Consider the following 21232-nt stretch of genomic DNA (forward strand, 5'->3'; position numbering starts at 1 on the left):
TCGCCCCTTTATTAACTAAATAAACAGCCCAGTTTGAAATGGGCTTTAGGCCCATTAAGCTTATGTGCTCACTTAACCCTCATAACTGCTGCCCAGTTGGGCTTCCTTGTATGGTGTGGGACCCAAGCATTGATCTACACATCAGCCACATGGGTTCGGCCCAGCCTTTGTTACAAGGCCTGGCCGAATACACTGTTAAAGACAGTGCACCCCCTGAAACCCATCAAATGGGCTCTACGGGCCCAACACTTACCCTAAGAGGTCCCTGGGCCAAGCCACCTTGTAACACCCAGGGACTGTGGGCAGATGCAAGATTAGCCCATCAGGTATTATCCTCAATGGTCTTACACTTAACCTCTCAGCCCATAATGATCATACACTGCCTGACAAGAGAGGACCTCTCCATCAGCTGCAAGGAACAGTGTTGCACTCTCCACTCATATGGATCCCGGGAATTAAAACCTTCTTGCAAACATTTTAGAAACCATATATATTCTTTTATATCTTATATAAAATATATTTTGCCAAACAAATCTCAACGGTTGAAATCGGCTACCGGCAGTCTTGGTTTCCATCAGTGAGAGTGCATCCCCGATCATTACCTTTGTCCGACAAAGGGGCTGATCCTGTCACTATGATCACCCACTCAGATGAATTCTCGGACTGTCCCAACATACCCAGGTTTTGACCCCCGCTAAGGATCTCACTGATTGGTACATCAAAGATAGCCCAATCCGACACCTAGTGCAGTATCATAATCGAGTCTAGGGGTCGGGTGTAACTTTTCCAGTTTTGCTCATCAATCTCCAAGGTCCAGGGCAATACTGGAAATCTGGTCCAGTTCAAATATTCAATTAATCCTACACTGTATGTGCCTAGGGTCTCACCCTGGCAGCTGAGACAGGCCACCCCAACCGACTTGGTGGCACCACAGTGTCAGCCTTGTTAGGATAGGTCTCCCCAGACCGACCCACCGGCTGTGAACATTCTAAACTAACACGAGTCTCATTAAGTGTCCAGTTTAAGGGTATTACACAGAAACATACCAAGGGAACATGAATCAAATATGTATCTTTATTCATTTACAATAAACTCATAAAGTACATCATTCTGATTGAAGCTAAGGGCATACAAAACTGTCTAACAGCTCCCACTTGCACTTAGGTCCAATCAGGTACTAGCCGGAGTCCCATGCTTTCCACGTGTTTCTCAAACACTTTCTGTGATAGTGGCTTAGTTAATGGGTCTACCACATTCTCCGCTGATGCTACCTCTTTACACTATCCTCCCGTAGGTCCAGCGTTGTCATACAACAGTGGAATGGGTGATGTGCTGAATTCCAAATTCAGGAATGAACACCTTCATTCATAAGGCAACCTCACTTACGACAATGCTTTCGGCTTGGGTTGTGGACTATTAATTTTCTACTTAGGACCCCTGTTTGCTGACATTCAACAGACGATCCTATCGTGAAAACATATCCAGATGTAGACTTTCTATCATCTGAGTCTGACTGGAAATCGGCATCTGTAAACCCCTGGATCTGTAGTGAGCTACCGTCGAACACCAGACAAAACTCTTTTGTCCTTCGAAGGTACTTAAGTATGTTTTTCACAGCAGTCCAATGCTCCTGCCCTGGGTTGGCCTGAAATCTGCTTACTACACTCACTGCCTGAGCAATGTCAGGACGAGTGCACAGCATGGCATACATGATACTCCCTACGGCAGAGGCATAGGGAACGTCTTTCATGCCATCAATCTCCTCAGAAGTCTTGGGAGACATCTTCTTGGAGAGAGTGACTCCGTGCCCGAAAGGAACATTTCCTTTCTTGGAGTTTTCCATGCTGTATCTTTTGACTATTTTGTCAATGTAAGCAGATTGGGATAATCCTATTATCCGCTTCGATCTATCTCTATAAAGTCGAAGACCCAGTATATAGGAGGCTTCTCCAAGATCTTTCATGGAGAATTGCTGCGAAAGCCATACTTTCACTGTAGTTAACATTCATACATCATTCCCAATGAGTAGAATGTCATCTACATACAGAACCAAGAAGGTAACCTTATCTCCACTGAACTTCCTGTAGACACAGGGTTCATCCGGATTCTGCTCGAAGTCAAACGATTTGACAGCAGAGTCAAAACGGATGTTCCAACTTCCAGAAGCTTGCATAAGTCCATAAATGGATCTATTAAGTTTACATACCATGTTTTCCTGACCTGCAGCAATGAAGCCTTGCGGCTGCTGCATATAGATATCTTCAGTAAGATCTCCATTCAGGAATACAGTTTTGACATCCATCTGCCAAATCTCATAATCATGGTATGCTGCTACAGCTAGTAAGATCCTAATGGATTTAAGCATGGCCACAGGCGAAAAGGTTTCCTCATAATCGATGCCTTCTTTCTGAGTGTACCCTTTCGCCACAAGACGAGCTTTGAAGGTCTCAATCCTACCATCGGGGCCCTTCTTCCTCTTGTAAATCCATTTGCAACCGATTGCTTTTACCCCGGAGGGTGGATCTACTAGAGTCCAGACTCCATTGGCCTCCATTGAGTCCATCTCTGCTCTCATGGCCTCCACCCACTTCTGGAAGTCTATGTCCAACATAGCTTCCGCGTAAGTCACGGGATCCTCCTCACTAGTCAAGGTTTCGACCAGGTAACTATCCTGATCATAACCATAATGGACTGGTGGCCTGGATGCCCGAGTGGATCTTCTAAGTTGGTCACTACCTGGAACTTGTGGGACATCTCCCACTGCTCCTGAGTTCTCCTCATCAAGAACAACTTCCTGACGATGGGTGTCCAGGATATAGTCGGTTTCCAAGAATTGCGCATTTCGACTGCAGAACACTTTCTGCTCACTTGGGTCATAGAAAAGGTAACCTATAGAGCCCTTTGGGTAGCCTACAAATAGGCAACGACTGGTCTTAGATTCCAACTCGTCTGCACTCGTTCTTTTAACGTGTGCTGGACAACCCCAAATCTTTAAGTGTCTGACACTTGGTTTCTTTCCGGTCCAAAGTTCATATGGAGTATTCGGAACCGATTTGGTTGGAACCCGATTCAGCACGTAAATCGCAGTCTCTAATGCGTAACCCCAAAAGGATGTGGGTAACTCTAAGTGTATGAGAAGCGACCGGACCATATCTAATAAGTTCCTATTCCTCCTCTCTAAAACACCGTTAAGTTGTGGTGTAGCAGGAGGAGCTAATTGTGATACTATCCCAATGTCCTTTAAGTAGTCCCTGAATTCGTCAGAGAGATATTCGCCACCTCGATCGGATCGAAGGGCTTTAATTTCTCTCCCTAACTATTTCTCAACCTCTTGTCTAAACTCTTTGAACTTTTCAAAGGATTCAGACTTGTGTCTCATTAGGTACACGTAACCATATTGTGAAAAATCATCTGTGACGGTGATGAAATACACGTGTTGATTTAGTGTCCTAACACTCAGGGGGACCACATACATCAGTATGTATTAGGTCATGTGTGCCCGTACATCTTTCAGGCTTACCGTTAAATGGCCGTTTCGTCATCTTGCCTTGTAGGCAAGGCTCACAAGTGGGAAGATCTTCTACAGCTAGAAAATCCAAAGGACCATCCTTCACCAACCTTGTGATTCGGTCAACACCGATGTGGCCAAGTCGGTAATGCCACAGACACGTGGGATTAACTGTATCACGGGCTCTCTTCTTGGGGTTTTCAACCGACGTAGTTTCGGTTATGTTAGTTTCTAGAGAAGGATGTAGAACATAGAGACCGTTCTCCAGTTCCCCGTATGCGATGAATCTGTTGTTTCTTTTAATAGTAATCGTATTGCTAAAGAAGACAGAATAACCATCTGCACACAGCTTTGAGACAGAAATCAAATTTCTTCTTAAATTTTGTACATAAAGACAATCTTTCAGTACAATTATTCCTTCTCTAAAATATAATTCTACGGTTCCTATGGCCGCGGCTGCAACAGTTGCAGTGGTCCCCAAGTAGAGTATGACTTCTCCTTCACTCAGCCTTCTGCTTACCTTGAACCCCTGCAGTGAGTTACACGCATGAGTTGAAGCCCCGGAGTCAATACACCAGGACGCAAAAGCTACCAATAGATTGGTTTCTATAACACAAGTTTCGAAGTTACCTTTCTTGGATTCCAGGTAGGCAGGACAATTCCTTTTCCAGTGGCCGGTCTTTTTGCAGAAGTGACAGGCATCCGATGCTTTGTCTTTCTTCTGCTTCTTGCTTTTAGTGGTTTTCTTCTGAGGCTTCTTTGTCTTCCTCTTTCTCTTGCCTGTCTTGCCAGCTTCAACAAGCATGGCTACAGGCTCATCCTTTTTAATCAGTTCTTCAGCTCTTTACAACATATTGCTGAGCTCTTGTAAGCTGACATTCAGCTTGTTCATGTTATAGTTCATGATGAACGGATTAAAGGAAGGAGGCAAAGAGTTAAGGATAGCATCTATCTGGGTTGCAAGGTCCAGCCCGGACCCAAGAGCCTCCAGTTCGTTGATGTATCCCATCATCCGAAGACAATGGTCGTGAACTTGTTGACCCTTGGACATTTGTGTGGTCATGAACTGTTTCAAGACCTTTTGTCGAGTAGAACGATTCTGCTCTTCATACATTGTCCTGAGACTGTCCAATATGTCTTTGGCAAGTTCGATCTGATCGAACTGCCTCTGTATCGGATTGTCCAAGGAGGCAATGATGTAACACCGGGCAAGGGAGTTTTTCTCCTCCCATTCTTGATAGTCTCTCCTTCGGGCCTCAGAAGCCCTATCTCCCGGACGCTCCGGGGCAGGATTCTTTGCCACTTTGTCAAGTTTTTCAGAAGCAAGGACTAGCATAAGGTTCCTATACCAGTCAGCATAGTTTGGGCCCTTCAACTTGTTGTCATCAAGTAGTTTTGCAAATGATCCGTTTGCCATTTTCTGATAAAAGAGCAAACATCAGTCCACGACCTAATTTGATTCATGTTCATTTCATTGATATGGATTTTAATCTACGATCCATTTCCATTTATTCATCTCTGAGATTTCCCTCCTTTCTCAGTGACGGAGACTACGGGTTGTCTCTGGAAATGTGGGAAATCACATAGGGTGCATGAAGCCAATTGTTTCAACTGCATAACCCCACCACCTTTCTGTGAAGGATCATATCCACTCATCATATGAGTTTTCCCTTTGGCCTCTGTCAGATAAGGTTCAGAGCCGTTTTCAGGTAAACCTTTCTGTCCAGTGAGTGCTTACCCATCATATTCGTGAACGCCAAGGTACCGTGAGAGAGTTCCCATTTTTTGGTGAAGCCCCTCCCACATCGGTCTATGACGCCCCTATCATCTTATGAAATACTTAGACAAGCCCAACAGCAAATGGATAGCCCATTTTCTGGTGCGTTTCCTCATTACTAAAGGACCCATCCTCGTGCTAATGATGGAAGGCCTTTAGAGAGTTCATCATATGAATCTCCCTATCACATGCACTCATATTATCTGGAGGGAACAGATAATTACGCCCTAGTTCTATCTTTAGGTCAAACCAAAGTGGCTCCCACTGACTTTCATAAAGCCAGATTTTGGTGGGCCTAAATCGGCTAGGGTTCCGCACGAGACCTCATGATGAGGTGTGGGGCCCACCACTGAGGGAGGTCATCCAATGACCAAAAGGGACACCATGGCAATGATGTGCATTCAGCCATGGTGTGCGAAAGAGCCACTGTCGATTGAGCATGGGCCAAGTACTTATGGACCATGTGCGTAGCACATCACACATCCACACATCTTATGTAGGGATAAATTGATCCAATCAATTAATTATCTGTAAAGCCCATTTGAAGCCCATTTTAAATCCATAATATTAACCATTAATATTATCTAGGTATATGGGTCGAATGGTTCAACCCATATAGCTTTTAAGGGTTAGGTGGGCATTTAGCAGTTTTAACTGTTTAAAACTGGGCCTTTGCAGGTTGGGCCGAATTAACCATTTAATTAAATATCAATCCTTAGGCCCATTAGTGGGAAATTAGGGCTGACTTTCAGCCTTGATTAAACCCTAGATTCGGTCCAAACAGTTTGAACCAATCTTGGTTCGAATGGGTCTAGGGTTTGATCTTTTAATTAAATCTTTAATTCAATAAAATAATCTGAAATTAATTACTGATAAAAGAAAAACAACAAACAGTAAATCAGGGCTGTTCGCACAATCCATCCTGCAAAACAAAGGTTATATCACAGAATGCAGTTTCACAAACTGCAAATCGCAGATGGCGATTCTCCCATCTGCGAAATCTTCTTCTCTACGAAAACTCATAAAGTACATCATGTATCTTTATTCATTTACAAACTGCAAATCGCACAATCAAATATGTATCTTTATTCATTTACAATAAACTCATAAAGTACATCATTCTGATTGAAGCTAAGGGCATACAAAACTGTCTAACATGAAGACCTAATCAGGCGCGGATACCTCAGCGGGTTCATCGACAAGAGCGAGAAGCTGGCACAAGAGGAACAGCGCATGGATGATGCTCGACAATTGCCTCGAACTCCCCCTGCTGGTGTGATCCACGTCATATCAGGTGTAATCGTCGCAGGAGGGGAGAGTATCTCGGGGCGCAAGAAGTATGCGCGATTATGCGAGATCGACAACCGGGGGCACAAGAAGAAGCACAACCAATCTATCACATTCACCGACGATGACCTCCGAGGGGTTCAGACCCCGCATGATGACGCCTTGGTAATCACAACCAAGGTGGCCAACTTTGAGATAAGGCGGATCCTAGTTGACATGGGTAGCTACGCTGATGTATTCTTTGAGGACGCATTTGAGAAGCTTGGCATCAACAAAGAGCGCCTCACCCCCGTCAACACTCCCCTAATGGGATTCTCTGGGGAGTCCCTCCAGCCTACTAGGAGAATAACCCTTCCCCTACTGATCAGAGATGGTGACATTACTACGACGACCATGGTGGACTTCATTGTTGTTCGTTGCCCCTCTTCATACAACGCCATCCTTGGTAGGCTGACCCTTAATGCTCTATAGGCTACGGTCTCAACATTCCACCTTGCCATGAAGTTCCTCACCGTATATGGCATAGGGGTAGTACGTGGGGACCGAAGAACTGCACGGTAGTGCTACTTGCTCTCCTTCCAAGGACCACACCCGGTCGCAGAAACATTGATGGCAGAAGCTTATGATCTAAGGGACGAGGTGAGAGCGTAGCGTGACCAACTTGTAGAAGACCTCATCCAGGTGTCGCTCAATGAAGAAGATTCTGAGAGGACGGTCCAAGTCGGCTCTCTCCTAGTTGACCATCTCCGAGAATAGCTTGTGCAGCTGCTGAGGACCATTCTGACGTATTCGCCTGGTCGGCGGTGGATATGCCGGGGATTAACCCCAAAATCATCACGCACCGTTTGAACGCCGACCCCCGCTACCAACCTATCAAGCAGAAGAAGAGGAGCTTCGCGATAGAACGGTAGCAAGTGATCACAGACGAAGTGCAAAAGTTACTCGACGTCGGCTTCATTCGGGAAGTCAAATACCCCAACTGGCTAGCCAACGTGGTAATGGTGTAGAAAGCCAATGGGAAGTGGAGGATATGTATCAACTTCACTGACCTAAACAAAGCCTGCCCCAAAGACAGCTTTCCTCTACCAAGGATCGACCAACTTGTTGACGCAACGGCAGGCGATGAATTCTTGAGCTTTATGGATGCCTTTTCAGGGTACAATCAGATCCAAATGCATCCCGATGACTAGAAGAAAACAACTTTCATCACTGACCGCGGCTTATATTGCTACAAGGTAAATGCCCTTCGGCCTAAAAAATGCTAGTGCTACTTACCAACACCGGGTGAATGAGGTGTTCAAGGATCAGCTCGGCCGATCACCATCCCATGGCCGTTCGCACAGTGGGGGATGGACATCCTCGGCCCCTTCCCCACTACGGTTGCTCAAGAAAAGCTCCTCCTGGTGGCGGTAGACTACTTCACCAAATGGGTGAAAGCCGAAGCTCTGGCACGCATTACTGCGCACAATGCTCAGAACTTTTTCTGGCAAAATATTGTCTGTCGGTTCAGTATTCCACACGTCCTCATCACAGGCAATGGGACACAGTTCACCAACCGAAAGTTCGAGGCCCCCTGCTCTGACCGTTGTACACCGACCCAGAGCAGTGGACAGACCAAGGTAACCAACTGAACCTTATTGCATGGCCTGAAGACATGATTAGACCAGGCCAAGGGGAAGTGGGCCGAGAAACTGCCAAGCATACTCTGGGCATACAGGACTACCCCGCGGACAGCCACCGGTGATAAACCCTTCAGCCTAACCTACGGAGCTGAGGCTATGGTACCAGTAGAGATTGGCTCTCCAACCCTTCGGACCAAGCTCTTCGATGAAGACCAAAACGACGAGGACCTCTACGCAGAGTTAGACCTGGTTGAGGAAGCCCAGGACCGAGCACATGTCAAGATGGTAGCACAGCAGTAGAGGATGGCAAAATACTACGACACCAAAGTTAGAAGACGCAAATTCAAGACAGGTGATCTTGTCCTCCACAAAGTCATAGTGTCCACGCAAAGTCATGATTCGATAATAATAAAGAGCACCTTGTCCAAGCAAAGTGTTGAGCGCCCGACACACCACATGCACGCACACCACACAGCACACCCACACCACTGCATGCGCACCGCGCTACACGACTGAGCCACATGACCACACTACGCAACCACACATGTGTAGCTTGATATAACTGATTGACTCAGCTGACCTCCGAACGGCCTGAGCCCACAACGCATAGCTCGACAGCGTATTGCTGACCTACTTAACTCGACTGACCTTCGAACGGCCTGAGCCTAAAGCAGAGAAAAAATCCCCCACCCATCAAGGCCTGAGGACGGTCAATTAAACTTTGTTCGCTTACCGACTAAGTTGGCCAGAGCTAGCTGAGCAACGACTAGCCCTCAAAGGGCCCCAAAGGCTCCCGAGACACCAAAAACTGAGCATCCTAAAGATGAGAGCTCGGAATGCACTCCCGCTTCACCAGTTGGAGGCTGAAGATCTCGATCAACACAAACCTCAACGAAGTAAGGCCGAGGAAGCAAAAAAAAAATAGTTGCACACAAATTTAGAAACAGAAAAATTTCATTAAGTTAATTAGCTAGTAAATTAGGTGAAATCTCGGCATACCGAGCCATTATAGGAGCAACAAAAAGAAAAAAGAGAGGAACCCACAATAGTTCAATCCGCGGAAGGGAAGTTGGTGGCCTCATCATCTCCACCTTCATCATCGTCGCCGCCTCCGCCTTCCTCATCAACAAGCTCATCTGAGGCTGGGGTCGTTTCATCGTCATAGGCCTCCCAGGTCTATGCAACAACGACTAGCTCGGGACAGTGGCACGGTACTCTCCGCCGGAAGACGTTGAAACCTGATTCATAGGAAGCCGAAGCATAATGATCCTTGTCCTAACGAAGCTCCACCAAGTTCGTATACCGCGCCACTGCCTCCTCGGCAGCCTCTTGCTTCAGTCGTTCCCTCTCTGCCTTCATTTCGGCAATCTCGTGCTTCAGAACATTGACCAAGTCTACTTGCTCGGCCAGCTGAGCCTTTAGCTCGTTCACCTCTTTCTCTAGCATGGCGGACCGCTCCCCTGCCGCTTGAAGCTCGACTAATTGGGCCTTCACTTGAAGGTACTCGACATGCTCCTTCTCATACAATCTCCACAACTGACGAAGATGATCAACCACGGAAATAGTCAAGCATGCATTCTGCGAACACAAGGAGCATCATTAGTATGAAGATGCGTGCCTAAAACAATGAAGACAAGTACGAGCTTACCTGAGCTGCAACCCGAATAACTGAGCACTCTAATGTGCTGCTCTCGGTACTCTCGGCCACTTCGGTGATGTAGGCCGTTATCATCCCGCTGAGCAGTTGCTTGGGAACTTCGGCGGTCTCTAGCCCATCCCGACTGTGAATTGTCCAGCACGGTATATGGATGTCCGAGCTACTGCTCCCCACCTCGACCTGTGGAGGGAAAGCCGTCTAGCAAGCTTCCATGGGTTCCATGACCATGACGTCCTCGTCATCGTTCCCCCGCCGCCGAGCTCTCTTCTACCGACGAGGCGCCCTCTCAGAAGACCTCGGAGGAGGAACTACCTCGGGATGGACCTGCGATACCGCACCAGCCCAGTTCTGCCTCTGGCGATTCTCCTTCATCCGGCGTACGATCTCCTCTTCACTTGCCATTTCTACACCTGCACTGCGGAAACACGACAGTAAGTACAAGATCAAAAAAGCAAAGAAAGTACAAGCAGGTAAAGCAACGAAAAGGACAGACCAGCCACCCTACGCATCAGCTCACCGAGCATGTATACAACGCTACGTCTATCTCGTGGATCATGCTCAGAGTCGACCTTTCCTCCCAAGTAAGTGCAGACCATTGAGGTTGGGACACTCTCGTTCTCGGCGCTTGTTGCACGGCTGGGAAGGGGAGGCCCCCAGGACAGTGGACAAAGAATAAAGTCTCCTTCCAGTGATTCACAGAGGAAGGGGCCCCGACCAGCACTTTGACGTTCTTCCTAGTCGAGAAGTAGTAATAGCCCTACTGGTGAGGTTTGAGCTGAAGATGGAAGCTCACCATACTCAGGGTCAACTCGATATCATGGACAACACAGTAGGACAGAAGACCGACCAAAAACCTAAAGGAGTTTGGCATCAGCTACACTGGCAGTACTCGGTACCATGCAAGTACCTCAGCAACCCCTTCGTTCTGAGGAAACCTCAGCCTGGCTTCTAGACTGTTCTCGTACGCACAAAGTTCATCGAGCCAAGCATCGATTGCCATCTCACCGTGCTACGGGCACCTTATTCGGAAGTCCTCGGGGATGTCGTACATAGCTCGGATCCGAGCCATGTCCTCGAGGTTCAACACGTAGGGTGTGGTCCCAAATCGACGACCAGCCTGCAACGGAAGCCCGGCTTCTACCCTCGAGGGACCAACCTTGGCATCCTTGAAAGCCCTAACCTCGGACTCATAATCAGACCTACTAGAACCAAAAGAGCTAGAAGCGGAAGAAGAATGGGAAGATGAGGAAGACATCTTACCAAGCTTGCAGTTGAGGAATAAAAAAAAAAGTGTTGAGCAACACTGACAATACCCCGTCGAGCTTCCGCCCTTTCTTATAGCCCACAGGAATGCGAATCGACGCCAGATCTACAATGAGGATCAAGCACCACCCAGACAAAGATCGGGAAGACCAATCGACGCGACTGTTACCGCATGCGCAAAGCCTCGAGAATCGAAGTGGTGACCTTGACAAGCAATGACCAGGGCATTAATTGCTCCGATCCAACCACCGACACATGTGCTCGAGGTTCGCCCAGGCCCACTACGTCAACTAGTTCCTCTGGCTTTCTCAGGACACCCAACAACAAAGGAGGCCTCACTTTGCCCCAACCGAGCACCCCACTCTTCGACTTTGGAACTGGGGGAGTGGTGTTCGGATCCCGAAATTTCAAGTACAAGTTCCTCATCCGAAGAGCATAGTCCCCGACTTCGTAACTCAATAGACCATAACCGAGCATAACAATAGCTCGGCACCTGCGAGACCCCCAACTTCGAAGCTCGGCAGACCACAATTGAGCATCACAATAGCTCAGCACCTGGAGGCCCTCAAGCATCACAATAGCTTGGCACCTAGAGGCCCTCAACTTCAAAGCTCGGCAAGTCATAGCTGAGCATCGCAATGGCCTCAATTCCGCAGCTCGAACCCCTAAGGTCTCCGACTTTGTAGCTTGGTGCACTATGGCCAAGCATCACAACGACCTCAACTCCGAAGCTCAGCCTCCCACCGGCAGCAAAAAGCCTTTCCTTGACATACGGCCAAGCTAAGCCACGACTTCGGAAGCTTGGCACATCACGACCGAGCATCACAATGGCCTCAACTTCGAGATTTGGACCCAACTCCAAGGCTCGGCACACCTTGGCCACGACACAAAAGCTCGACTTTCACTTGGAATCAGAGCCGTTCCTTGGCTCCACCAGGAGGATGGACCTTGAAGCTTAGTTCAACACCTCGGCGCTCTGCCGAGCTACGCAACCGTGCAACACTTCGAACCAAGCACTCCCCTTCCTCGGCTCCAGAACTGGGGGAGTGGTGTTTAGATTCCAAAGTTGAAGCTCTTAGAGTTCTGCAGCCGACGATGGGAAGATTCCTCATCCACTTTCCATATTGCTCGGTTCTCAAGATTCCGACAGGCGTCGAGGAACACCAAAGGTGCCAGACGCTCATCTAGACATCAACTTGGAAGTTCCTCAGCCGAACAACGAATTGAACTACTTCATTCCTCAACTTCAGAACTGGGGGAGTGGTGTTCGGGTCATGGCTAAGCTGGCCCTAAGAGACACGTGGCCGCCCAGCCATCGCCCGACCACGTCATCCTAGCTCGTCCACGTCGGCATAGCTCGGCCGAGCTATGCTATTATTGTGGCCCTCCATCTTATCCTTTCAGCCACGTCAACTACACGTCACATGGACGAGCACAACTACGGATAAAGAGGAACAAGGAAGATAACTCCGCTGGGAGTGGGACTCTATCACTAATACCTCGGCGTCTAACCTCATCCCGACAACCCCAAAAACCCAATCCGACCAGGACACGGATTTTCGGCTATAAAAAAGGTACTTCATGCTTAAGGTAGGGATCCAACTTTTGAGACCTGTACTAGTACTAAGCTCGGACCAACATCTTTATAGCTTGGCCCGACCATCCACCACCTATTACTGACTTGAGCGTTGGAGTATTTACCTGGGGATAACTCCTCGGGCTTCTGACTTCTCCTTTCTTGATCACAGGTCTTGAAGCGTGGCCTCATCCTTATAGCCCAGCCTTGCCCTACCAGCAAGGACTATCTGGTTGCTCTCCTTAGTTCATGCACCACCTCGGATTGAGCAGCATCAGAACCCACAAGGAAAAAACTTGCTTCAACAAATTCAAAAGAAAGTGTTGTGACCAATGTGAACTCAATGCTCTACATGTTTAAGCTATCTTTGTATTTCTTGACTATAAAAGTGAGGGAGTGGACCCTAGAGTTGTACTTTTCAAGGCATCAATAGGAAGCTAAGCGACAAGGGGTACCTTATCCTTGGACAATTTTCTAGGTCCCATAACAAGCAGCAACCATCGTTTATCATAAAAAATGTATAAACTGCATTTAAAACATAGAAAATCACCTTATTCAAGAAAAAAAATGGAAGACAGAAAATAAGTTTCAGAAAATAGAATGGCTTAGCCTCTATTTTTATCCAATGAATAAAAGAAAAGAAGGGATGAAAGAGTTAAAAGAAGAAGAAGAAGATATTAATAATAATAATCAATGAGTTGATTAGATAAAATTAAGTTCTTCCATGCTTATCAGTTCATGTTTTGAACTCTTCAAGGGTTCAAGACATTATACATGTTAATTGCAGTGTTTTAAAAGCACAAGGCGCAAAAAAAAAGTGCAAGGGCCATTTTGCGCCCAACGAGTGAGGCACGTGCCTTTTTGAAGCAAGGTGCAAAAATACAAAAAAAATAAAAAATGTCAAAATTTAAAAAAAAAAATGCAAATATTAGACTTAATGTTAAATAAAATATAAACTTAAATTTTAAAATAAATGTTTTAAAAAACCTATTATATCAAATTAAAATACATAAACATAACATGTAAAACATATTTAAAATGAAAAATTAAAAATAAATTCAAGTATGACATATAAACATATTCAAGCATGTAAATTCTTAATCTCTTTATTTTTTCCCAATTGCATTAATACAAATAGCTAATGTGATGTTAAACATTATGCATTCCTAATTAAGGATAAACTTAATTGATAAGCTAAATAGATGTATCTCCCCATTTTTAATAAAGAGAATGATCAATGGCTCTTCATTGAACTCTCTGATTTTTATTTCTAAATGTACCCTTGTTAATAATAAAAAACAACCAAACTAACATATACCCCATTATTGTATTATATATATATATAAAGGATCAATTCTCTTGCTAGAACACCCTAATTTTTATTTACAAATCTACTTCTATTAATAATACAATTTTGAATGGATTGACAACCAATCTAGCAAATTCGCAGGTTTCCTCTCTATCACAAGTTTCTATTTTCCACGATATCCCTGGAAATTCAGGTTGATTTATGCCTTTACTTGAGCTTGTGTTATGGGCTTAACTACTACCTTGGGGGGAGCGTTTCCTACTTTAGGGACCTGAGCAGGCTACAAGGAGCTGACAAGTCAAAAAATGGAATTCTCTAAATTTCTATTTATTTCTGTATTTTTTTTTTAACCTGCAGAGGTATTTTCCTCAATTTGATCATTCTACGTGGTGTCTAGCCTATTAATTTGATTTGTCTAGTCTTTGTTTAATTAATAAAGTCTAAATTTTCAGAGTCATTGGCTAATTAAGTTGGTCCCATGAGCAGCAAAATTGTAATTTTGAGTTTTCCTAGTCTTGTTGTGTAATGAGTTTGGGCAACTATAGACAGTCTATATATTATATACATGTAAAATTACAAAATGTGAGTACATAATGAATTTTAGTGATTCCCAAAGCCCTAGAGTGATTTTATTTGGTTTCTCTTTTTTCTTTGTCTTCTAGTGTCATCTCTCTCAAGGTTATGAGCTCTCAGCCCCTTGGGAAAAAGCAATCAGAAACCTTCATCATCAAGTAAAAGGCTGAGTTTGATCCCAGGTAAATCTTCTCTCAATTTCCTTTAGGCTATGTTTGATTTGAAAGAAAATGTAGGGAAAGGAAGAGAAAAACTTTTACAATTCTTGTATTGGTTTCCCTGTCTTCCCCTTCCTTTTCATACCTTTTCTTTCAAACCAAACATAACCTTAATTCTCAACATCCACACATCTTTTCTAGGGGGAGGAACTTCTTTCTCTGAAATCTGAATCTTCATACCAAACCTGGGGTGAAAACCAGGTTTCATTCAGTCATCCCCCATATCTTGGGGATTTCTGTCATGAACAGTGTTGGAACTGAAAACAATAAAAAAGAATCCATGGTGACAGATCTGAGATATACAATTTAATGAGAAATATTTTGAGGATTCGAATCAGTAATTCTAGAAATTTTCTGGAATTTTAATGAGGTAAAATCCTCATCATTTGACTGGGCTGAGATCAGAAAATCAACGGGGAGAGACTTGGTATGTTGTGGATTTATCCTCAATTATTTTGAGCTTGGATGAGGGGACTTATATTCCGTATAGATTTTTATACATCAAGGTTCAAAGTATCGATACGATACGATACGCCTATTTACAGGTGTTTCGGTACATAAAAAACCACTTAAAAACATCTCCAAAAATCAAATTTTGAAAAAAAAATAATTAAGCCGTGAGTTTTTAGTACCGATAATTATTCCTTGTTTGCAATGGCTTTTGTAGCTCCTTATATTAAAAAATGTCATTTTAATTGCTTCTTGGTAATTTTTTACCAAGTTAGATGATACTTACCAAGTTGGCACATTTTGCCCTACATTTGCCAATGGGCCATGTAGATTTTTTTGAAGAATAAGATAAAACTCATTAGGATAAAGAACACATTAGCAAGGTGATAAAGCATCACCAACTTTGATCCCATTGGTCCCATACTAATACCCCTAAAACCGAATGGCAAAATCTGATAATCTTTTCTCTAAAGAACCTCCATCATAGTCCGATAATACAAGCCAACGTATTATTTTATTGTCAAAAGATATTGTTTGTTTCTAAAGGCTTTCGGATGTCTTTATATTAAAAATAGTCATTTTAACTCCATCTTGGTAAATTTTTACCAAACTAGGTGATGGTTACTAGGTTAGCACATTTGGCACCTTATTTGTCAAGGGGCCAATAAGACTTTTTTTTTTTGTTGAAGAATAAGATAAAATTCATTAGGATGGTGATAATCCATAAAGAATTCCAAAAGCTCATCCTTAATCTCACAGATCCCATACTAATACCCGTAGAACCAAATGGCAAAATCTTATCATATTTTCTCTAAACAACCTCTATCACGGCCCAAGAAACAAACCAAAATTTTCCTTTATTATCACAAGATCTTGCTTCTTTTCTATGGCTTTTGCATGCCATTATATTTCAAATTGTCATTTTAATTCTATCTTGGTAAAGTTTTACCAAGTTAGATGATGCTTACCAGGTTGGCACATTTGGTCCTGTCTCTGCCAATGGGCCATTAAAATATCATTTTTTTGAAAAATAAGATAAAATTCATTTGAAAAAAGAAATACCTTAGAAAGTGATAAAGCATCACCCAAAGAGGAAATAAGTCCAAGAGCCCACAATCATCCCATTGGTCTCATACTAATACCCCTAGAACTGAATGGCAAAATATGATAATCTTTTCTCCAAAGAACCTCCAACACAGTCCGATAATACAAACCAACGTATTATTTTATTGTCAAAAGATATTGTTTGTTTCCAAAGGCTTTTGGATGTCTTTATATTAAAAATAGTCATTTTAACTCCATCTTGGTAAATTTTTACCAAGTTAGGTAATGATTACTAGGTTGGCACATTTGGCACCTTATTTGCCAATGGGCCAATAAGATTTGTTTTTTTTTTAAATAAGATAAAATTCATTAGGAAAAAATACATTAGGATGGTGATAATCCATAAAGAATTCCAAAAGCCCAACCTTAATCTCACAGATCCCATACCAATACCCGTAGAACCGAATGGCAAAATCTTATCATATTTTCTCTAAACAACCTTTATCACAGCCCAAGAAACAAACCAAAATATTCCTTTATTATCACAAGATCTTACTTCTTTTCTATGGCTTTTGCATGCCATTATATTTCAAATTGTCATTTTAATTCTATCCTGGTAAAGTTTTACCAAGTTAGATGATGCTTACTAGGTTGGCACATTTGGCCCCCTCTCTGCCAATGCGCCATTAAGATATCATTTTTTTGCAAAATAAGATAAAATTCATTTGAAAAAAAAATACCTTAGGAAGTGATAAAGCATCACCCAAAGAGGAAATAAGCCCAAGAGCCCCACAATCATCCCACTAGTCCCATACTAATACCCCTAGAACCGAATGGCAAAATCTGATAATCTTTTCTCCAAAAAACCTCCATCACAATTCGATAATACAAACCAAGGTATTATTTTATTGTCAAAATATATTCTTTATTTCCAAAGGCTTTTGGATGTCTTTATTGTTTGTTTCCAAAAGTCAAAAGATATTGTTTATTTCCAAAACATTCTTTTATTGTCACATGATACAGAGTATGTATAAATTATATATTAAAAAAGTGCAAATGCTGAAATACAGAGTATGTATAAATTATATATTAAAGAAATGAAAGGAATGATGATAATGCTTTTCCTTTCCAATTATAAATTATCTACCTTAGAAATTATATTTAAAGAGAAAGCAAATGTTGAAATGCAGAGTATGTGACCTCTTTTTTTATTGAATTATAGTTTAAGCATATATATTGTGATGATTAATGATTCACATCCCTACAACCATCTTTACGTTGTCTAATATATTATTCGGCATCATAATTAACACATTTTATAGTGTACTATGAAATATGTATAGAGGAAAAGGATGGGATAAAAGATTAATATGGGTTGAATAATTCACAGTGATAAAATTAGATACACGATTCATAATATTTACGAGATCGCCTCTTTATTTAAATTTATATGTTCATGTCTTTATTCTGATTTATGACAAGGTTGTCATATTGTTTATTGTGTAGAAATGGCAACAACTTCACGCAATGTCTTATTATGTTATTGCACTTTTGAGGATACTATAATTGGGGTTCGTGTTGACAGTCAAACAGATTTTAATGATTTTGTTGATGAAGTGTATGGTGGTTTGAAGGTTCATGCTAATAGCGTGACCTTACATTATACAACACATCTCAACAAAACATGCTTCTTACCATTAAATGGGCCACGTGACCTTTCAAATCTATTGGAGTTTAATAATGAGAGTGCAAATGTGCATTGTTTTGGAAGGGCATAGAGCAAATTAATGTTGAAACTCAGCCAAGTCCTCATGCACATATTGTACATGATTTGGCAACATCTTCTAGACAATCAACAAGTGAGTTTAACATCAGCAATCATGCCAATTTGTTAGCAATTTGGGAGCATGAGATAATTGGAGTGGGGCAAACATTTGACAGTGGAGATGATTTTCGAAATGCACTAAATAAATTTTCCATTGCTAGAATATTTGCATATAAGTTTCTAAAGAATGATAGAGAATACATACAATGTAGATGTGCTGTCAACACTTGTGGATGGGAAATTCGAGCAAGTGCAGTTAGTGGCGGACCAACATACAGGGTGTATAAGTATAATCCCATACATACACATTCAACTGGTCATGCCATTTCACTGACTTATAAACAAGCATGGCGGGGGAAAAAGAGAGCTAAATAATTGCTTAATGGGTCTACAAATGATTCGTATAAGTTTATTCCTTGGTTGTGCAAAAAGTTGATTGACACTAATTCAAGAATAGTTGCTACTTTTACCGTTGATGATTCAGGTAGGTTTAATCAATTATTTGTTGCTTTCCACTCATCCTTACATGGCTATTGAGTTGGTTGGTAGGTTTAATCAATTATTTGCTGCTTTTCACTCATCCTTACATGGCTATTGAGTTGGTTGTCATCCAATGCTATCCATTGATGCGAATAATCAAATGTTTCCAATTGCGTTCGCAGTTGTTTCATCTGAGTCAATTCCAGATTGGACTTGGTCTTTAGAGAATTTGAAAATTGCATTGAATGATGATTGGAAGGTAATAATTGTTTCTGACCATAATACTAGCATTCGACATGCAGTAGAAACTGTGTTTGACTCTAAATATCATTCTTTTTGTTCAAGACATTTGATGGAGAACCTTAAGGGATGCATGCGCCGTCTACGCTTATTAAAGTTTAAAAAAGAGGTAATCGAGGATTATGTAAATCAATTAATTTATACAAGGGATACCATGAAGTTTGATCTCTATCTCAGTAAAATACATAATCAGAATTTGGATATTTATGGTTGGATAATGGATAGTGATCCGCCACATTGGGCAAATTCTCTATTCAAGTGTAGACGGTATGATAAGTTTACATCTAATCTTGTAGAGTCATTTAATGCATGGGTGTTAGAGGCACGAGAACAACCCATCATGTCCTTACTCAACATAATTCGATTGAAAATGATAGAGTTGACATTTAAGAGGCAATGTGAAGCTAAGGGATATAAACAGCCAGTGGGCCCTAATATAGAGGATTTTCTTAAGTTTAAAATATCAGAGTCCATAAATTTAGGGTACATGCAATGTGGGGAAGATGAATTTGAAATTCGCTATATGAGAAAACAAGAAATTGTGCACCTAACTTCTAGAAGTTGTTCGTGTAAGGCATAGCAAATGGTTGGATTACCATGTGTGCATGCATGTCGTGCCATTGGTCTATTGGGCCTAAACATTTATGATTTTGTTGAAAAGTGATATTTGAAAGAAACTCAACAGGCAATTTACTCTGAGCACATACATGCGATGCCTAATTCAGATATGTCTGATTTCAGTAATGAGTCAGTTTCTTTTATGAGCAGTGATGTTAATCATAATGTTGTGAACTTGTTGCCACCAAAGCAAAAACGTCAACCTGGTCGACCTAAGACTAAAAGAATTGAATCACAACCAATTGAAAGGAGGGAAATCCATTGTAGTTGGTGTGGAGAAAGTAGTCACTACCGACGCACCTGCCGACCTGCAATCGATTAATTGGTTGCATTCCTAAGTATTATAAGCACATGTACAAGTTTTTGTCTTGTCTTTTGGTACTGTAAATGTCTTACATTTTGAATTTTTTGTGTAGTAATTGTATTTTTTGCAAGTAGTGGTGTAATATTTTGCAAGTTGTGCCAAAAATAGAATTTGAAATTAATAGTGAAAATACCAGCTTTATCTTGCACAAGTGGTTGTGGCTTGACCTGCTTCAAGATTTGGTGATGTGGCAAAACATTGATAAAGAGCAAACCAGATCTAAGTAATAGTTTTCTTATGGCCATTTGATAACATCTAAAGATAATGCTAGATTGAAAAGTGTGAGATGTCAATCCGGAAGTTGATTCATTTGGGAGAGTCAAACTGCTTTTAAAACCCTTTTGTACCTCTGATTTTGATCTTTCTTTAGAAACATGCCTATTGTGCCACCAGGTGAGAAACTTGCACCAACTTTTGGGTTGATCCCTTAAAAGTTAATTTTAACTGAGTAATAGCATATTCAATCACATCATCAATTTGATAACACGGGTATTTGGATAGCATAAAGTTGTTACCAAGAATTTGTAAATAGCATAATCTATAGTATAAATTAAACATAGAATCACCTGTCACTCAAAGCTTGCATCTTCTTGGATGCTAGTAAATGAAGGTTGATCTCTTAAAAGTCAAGATACTTTTAGAACCATCAACCTGGAGGAAATAAATCCAGGAGCCTAATGTCATTTATGCAGTTTTGTGCTTTTCCTCATTAGGAATCTAAATATGATATAGTCTAAAAATCAAAGACTCAACATTATTTTGCCCAATTCCGATGCCTCAGTAGTAGTCAAATCAATGCATCATCATCAGACAGGACTCTTCTGGCAATATAAACATATTGTAGAGTATATACTAGTTAAGTATTTTTTTTATGCAAATATTATGTGTCAATAGATAAAAGAACCAATTATCCCATGCTCTAGCTTATGCAACTTGTCAAAGGGTTGAAAGAGCCCTATATACTAAATATGAGTCTTCATGTACATCACGTTCATAAGCTAATAGAATGATCTTTTTTGCTTTAACAAATCAAGAGATTTAAAAAGTATATCTTATAAATTATACAATATCTGTATTCCAAGAGTTGTTTTTGTCTTAAAACCAGTATTTTGATGATTTCAAAAACATGAATTGTTTTTGGAACAAAACCAACTTGTTCTTGCTTTTCCAAATAAAGACAAGGTTCAAGAATTAGTGTTTGGTTTTTTGCCAATGTGTCAATTTCAAAAACAAGTGAAAAAAAAAGCATTCACGTTGTAGAACACCAAAATTAGACCACAATTTTTATGTCAAATGCTAATTTTTTTGAAATCAAAGTTGTAATTCAACTATATAAACTTGTTTTTTGCTTACCTTTCTTG

At 41.9% G+C, this 21232-nt stretch overlaps 1 protein-coding gene across 1 annotated transcript; it reads left to right on the forward strand.

The window, feature by feature from the left end:
- Positions 1-7921: 7921 nt before the first annotated feature.
- LOC148803714 (uncharacterized) lies at positions 7922-8494 on the forward strand. Its single transcript, XM_088897286.1, has 2 exons — positions 7922-8191; positions 8240-8494. The coding sequence occupies exons 1-2, from the start codon at positions 7922-7924 to the stop codon at positions 8492-8494; spliced, it is 525 nt and encodes a 174-aa protein (XP_088753412.1).
- Positions 8495-21232: the final 12738 nt, after the last annotated feature.

This window comes from Nelumbo nucifera, chromosome 1 (assembly GCF_055504915.1).
Source record: "Nelumbo nucifera cultivar China Antique chromosome 1, China Antique-T2T, whole genome shotgun sequence".
Taxonomy (NCBI): domain Eukaryota; kingdom Viridiplantae; phylum Streptophyta; class Magnoliopsida; order Proteales; family Nelumbonaceae; genus Nelumbo; species Nelumbo nucifera.

Bases quoted from the DNA above. Each gene is read 5' to 3' on its own strand.
- LOC148803714 (XM_088897286.1), top strand. From the start codon at position 7,922: ATGGACATCCTCGGCCCCTTCCCCACTACGGTTGCTCAAGAAAAGCTC. The intron at 8,192-8,239 runs GTAACCAACTGA...TGATTAGACCAG, and splicing joins AGAGCAGTGGACAGACCAAG to GCCAAGGGGAAGTGGGCCGA.